This window comes from Formica exsecta, unplaced genomic scaffold (genome assembly GCF_003651465.1).
Source record: "Formica exsecta isolate Colony F162 unplaced genomic scaffold, ASM365146v1 scaffold333, whole genome shotgun sequence".
Classification (NCBI taxonomy): domain Eukaryota; kingdom Metazoa; phylum Arthropoda; class Insecta; order Hymenoptera; family Formicidae; genus Formica; species Formica exsecta.
In genome coordinates, this window is record NW_021850582.1 from 879,860 (window position 1) to 883,580 (window position 3,721).

Here is a 3,721-nt window from a genome sequence, read left to right on the forward strand (position 1 = left end):
TAGATACACATTTTAGGCATTCGCATCTAATCACACAATGTTGCTAATTATCTTACATTAATTATTTACTTTTTACCATAAGACAACAAACACATCTTATCAAATCAAACAATATCTCAATATTGATATTAATCGTATGTCAATGTTGTATAAAACAATCTCTTTGAAATTTTGAATGATTTGATTCAGCTATCAGTTTTCCGCGTTCGCAATCTAGCATTCGCGAAATCCGCCACTGAAAAGAAGAGAGAGAAAGGAGAGTGAGGTACAGTGAGTTTATGCTATTTACCAGTCCTCCAAAGATACGGTCCTATCGCTTCGTTGTCGTCGTCCTCGCAGTATATATGTGTGTGCCACGCGGTGCGGCTTAACGTAAAAGGGCTCTTGGGAGCGGCGGAGGAGAACAGAACGGGCGGGAAAGGAAAAGATCCGAGAAGGCAGCAGCAGCAGCAGCACAAGGCGGTGATGGCAAAGGGAAAAAACGAAGCGCATATATCGAGGCCGGTCTACGACGACGACGAAGACGGGGACGCCGGGAACACACACACACACAAAAGGAAGGACTCTCCTCCGGTGTCACCGCTGTCCACCGGGCTCCCAATCGGCTACCGCTAGCAAGGGCTGCGAGCCGCTCGAAGGACGATAAAACTATTATACATACAGTCTGCACACAGAATAAGATAAATTAGAGGATAAAACACATATAAAAAAGATATTTTAAGTATAACTTATAGTTTAAAGGTTTTTCGTAGTAATATACTAAATGGTCATTTTTCATAAACGGCTTCTTTAGACGAAATTCAATTTTCTGTTCTATAAAATAAAGTTTTTTATTATAATCGTGTAAATTGCATGGAAAATAACATGTGTCGTTTTGCTTGCTTTCGGTTTTTTTAACATTTTTCAATTCTGATGAGATCTTATAATTTATATCCAATGCTACCAAACAGTTTCGCACCGCTTTTACAATTATGTTAATTTGACGGGCTACTAGCGTAAAGTTATATATGTATATATCTATCTGGAATCTATTTCACGACACATTAAAAAAATGTAGTACTTTATACAAAACCCAATTTAATCAATTTTTCATCTTTCGCATAAAGTCGAACAAAGTATTCGTGCGCTTTATATACGATTTATTTTTCTCAAATAATTTATTCATTAACTATAAAGAAACCACACTTGACAACATATTCGCCAAAAAAAAAAAAAAAAAAAACCAAAAAAAAACGCGCGACTTCTCTACATACCTTTTTTTATAAATATTTATATACAAATTCATTAGATCTAATTAATAAGAGATGAAAATAGAAAATATATATTGCAGTGCTCTATCTAAACTATAAAAATTATGTACAAAATATTCAATGCTAATAATCACAAAATTTAACAATATTAAGTTCTCCGTGAAATACTTCATATTGATACAGAATAATATGAAACTATATGTATCACATATTAAGCTGTGTACCAACAAATAGAAATAATCTTTAGCAGTACTACCAACATTAAGATTTAAAGCTTGACTTATTAATATATAATAAGTATCCTTTCGATGATAAAATTCCACGGCATTTGAGATGGATTTGATATCTTATCAGCCAGCGCAAGTGAGCAGTACTACCAAATATACCCTCTAATATCTCTTGAGGAAATATTTCTATAGAGAGGTATACAGAGATAGATGAAGCAGTTGTTACATTTAATAATCAATAGTTTTAATTGGAAGATACTCACCACTCGGATCACTGTGTGTTAACAACTGAATATCATTTTCCTTAGTGAATTCTTGCAAGGCTGGTGGTACCACGCAACATGTGGCTAAATTAATTTGTACAATATTTGGCTTCACCTGCAACATAGAAATATTAATTAGGATCTATGTAAAGATAAAAACTGAATTAAGAAAAAATAAGCAGATATTATTTCACATAGCAAATTATCCTTACATCAGCCCACTGAAACAGTTCGATGAATGTGTTTGTATTAATGTCGCTCAATCCGACACTAGATAATTTATCAACTTTTACATATTCCTCTACCACAGACCATATTCTTTTCAATGATGACAACAAATTTTGTGGATCTTCATCACTTTTGTAAGCTATCACTAAAGATTCTATGATATTTGTACCTAGTGCTTTAAATGCTACAATAAAATATAATATATTAGAAATATATTATTATAACAACAAACATACCTTGGTCTAATGCTTCCTTCAACGAGTCAACATCGGGTGAAGAGATAAATACTTTTACAGTAATCTTTAAGTCTTTCCTATCGACATCCTGTAAGCTTGTATCCTCCCTACCATTTATCTACAATTGTAATTAATAAAACTTTTTCAAATGTTCAGACATACCAATGCATGTACACATTTTCAATTAATAATTACTAGAAATTGCACATATACGTACAACTGTTGTACCATCTCCTTTGCTTTGCTTATCGTTTAGGATAATTTTTAATGTCTCACTTAACTGAAATAAATCAATAAGAATATCAATTTTTTCAAAGAAACAATTCCGAAAAATGTAATGTAGAATATAACCTCGACTTCTCAACGATTACAAATCACCGCGAGGCGACAAGAGATATTATTATTTCATTACAACTGACCTCGTCCGTGGAATTTTGACTCGCCTTTTGCCTCGCCTCGCTTAGGGATAGTATATTCCCTGTGTTGACGAGTAAATTATGCGAAAGCATATTTAAGGACCGATATGAATTTCTCGCGGCAAGTCCGTCTCGTTGAGAATTGTACGTTTATTTATACGCTTGCGGTGAAAAGTGATGTCATCGCGATCATGACTGTTCAATTTATGCTAGAAAAACTGAAACTCTACGAGATTACATCGAGTTACATCATGTCTCGATTCTCGAGATCTTTAAACAAGTCAGAACAAATTACACAGTTGTTGAGAGTACATAATTTCCTTCAATTGTGATGTGAAGGATGGAAGTGAAGTCATGCGCGAAAGAGAGAGAGAGAGAGAGAGAACTTTTTTATGTAAATTTTTTGTTAACGCAGAGAAATAGCTCAATTCTCTCACATTAATGATAACAAGTAACAAAAGTTTATTATAATGTTAGATATTTTAACGCTTGATGATATTTTTTCTAACGAGTTAATTGCAAATTATAAAGCGCATTCTCCTGTCACAGATGCTTAAAACATTTCAAATTTTATATTTGTTTAAATGGCGGCTTAACAATATTTAAATCGGTAACCTTTTTAATTATATATAAAACAGAGTTACTTATCTTACAAGTTTTTTATCACGGATCTACATAATTCATTTATATATTTCCAAAAAAATTAACTGATCGGCGAATCTGAAAAGTTAAATTATTCGTCTGGATAGATTAATTTTATTCACACATGATCTCCTTATATACAGATATTTTTTTCGATATTACTTATAAAAGCTATCAATATACGAATATCGCTGCAATGATTGGTCGACAAATGATTAGTGACCATAGCAGCACTAAAATTACTGTGAAAAATCATGCGTTATATATGACAAACACAATTCATATTCATTAAATATCATAAATTACACCGTACCCATATAATATATAGATGAATATATGAATTTTTTGTTTATTACAGAACTATTTATTAAAATAATAATTTGTCAAAAAGCAAAATAAACGAATAGGGAAAAGCTCCTTCTAGGAGTTTGCTACACCGGCGTTAATAGTGATCGGAAG

General features: G+C 32.5%; 1 protein-coding gene across 1 annotated transcript; it reads right to left on the minus strand.

Moving 5' to 3' along the window:
* Window positions 1–803: 803 nt before the first annotated feature.
* Window positions 804–2,938, minus strand: LOC115238367 (glutamate--cysteine ligase regulatory subunit). Its single transcript, XM_029812112.1, has 6 exons — window positions 2,624–2,938; window positions 2,422–2,484; window positions 2,205–2,322; window positions 1,953–2,152; window positions 1,741–1,855; window positions 804–1,663 (listed from the first exon to the last, which is right to left on the minus strand). The coding sequence occupies exons 1-6, from the start codon at window positions 2,711–2,713 to the stop codon at window positions 1,512–1,514; spliced, it is 738 nt and encodes a 245-aa protein (XP_029667972.1). The 5' UTR covers window positions 2,714–2,938; the 3' UTR covers window positions 804–1,511.
* Window positions 2,939–3,721: the final 783 nt, after the last annotated feature.

Bases quoted from the DNA above. Each gene is read 5' to 3' on its own strand.
- LOC115238367 (XM_029812112.1), bottom strand. From the start codon at position 2,713: ATGCTTTCGCATAATTTACTCGTCAACACAGGGAATATACTATCCCTA. The intron at 2,153-2,204 runs GTATGTTTGTTG...ATTTTATTGTAG, and splicing joins GAAGGAAGCATTAGACCAAG to CATTTAAAGCACTAGGTACA. The intron at 1,664-1,740 runs GTGAGTATCTTC...ACCTCTCTATAG, and splicing joins AACACACAGTGATCCGAGTG to AAATATTTCCTCAAGAGATA.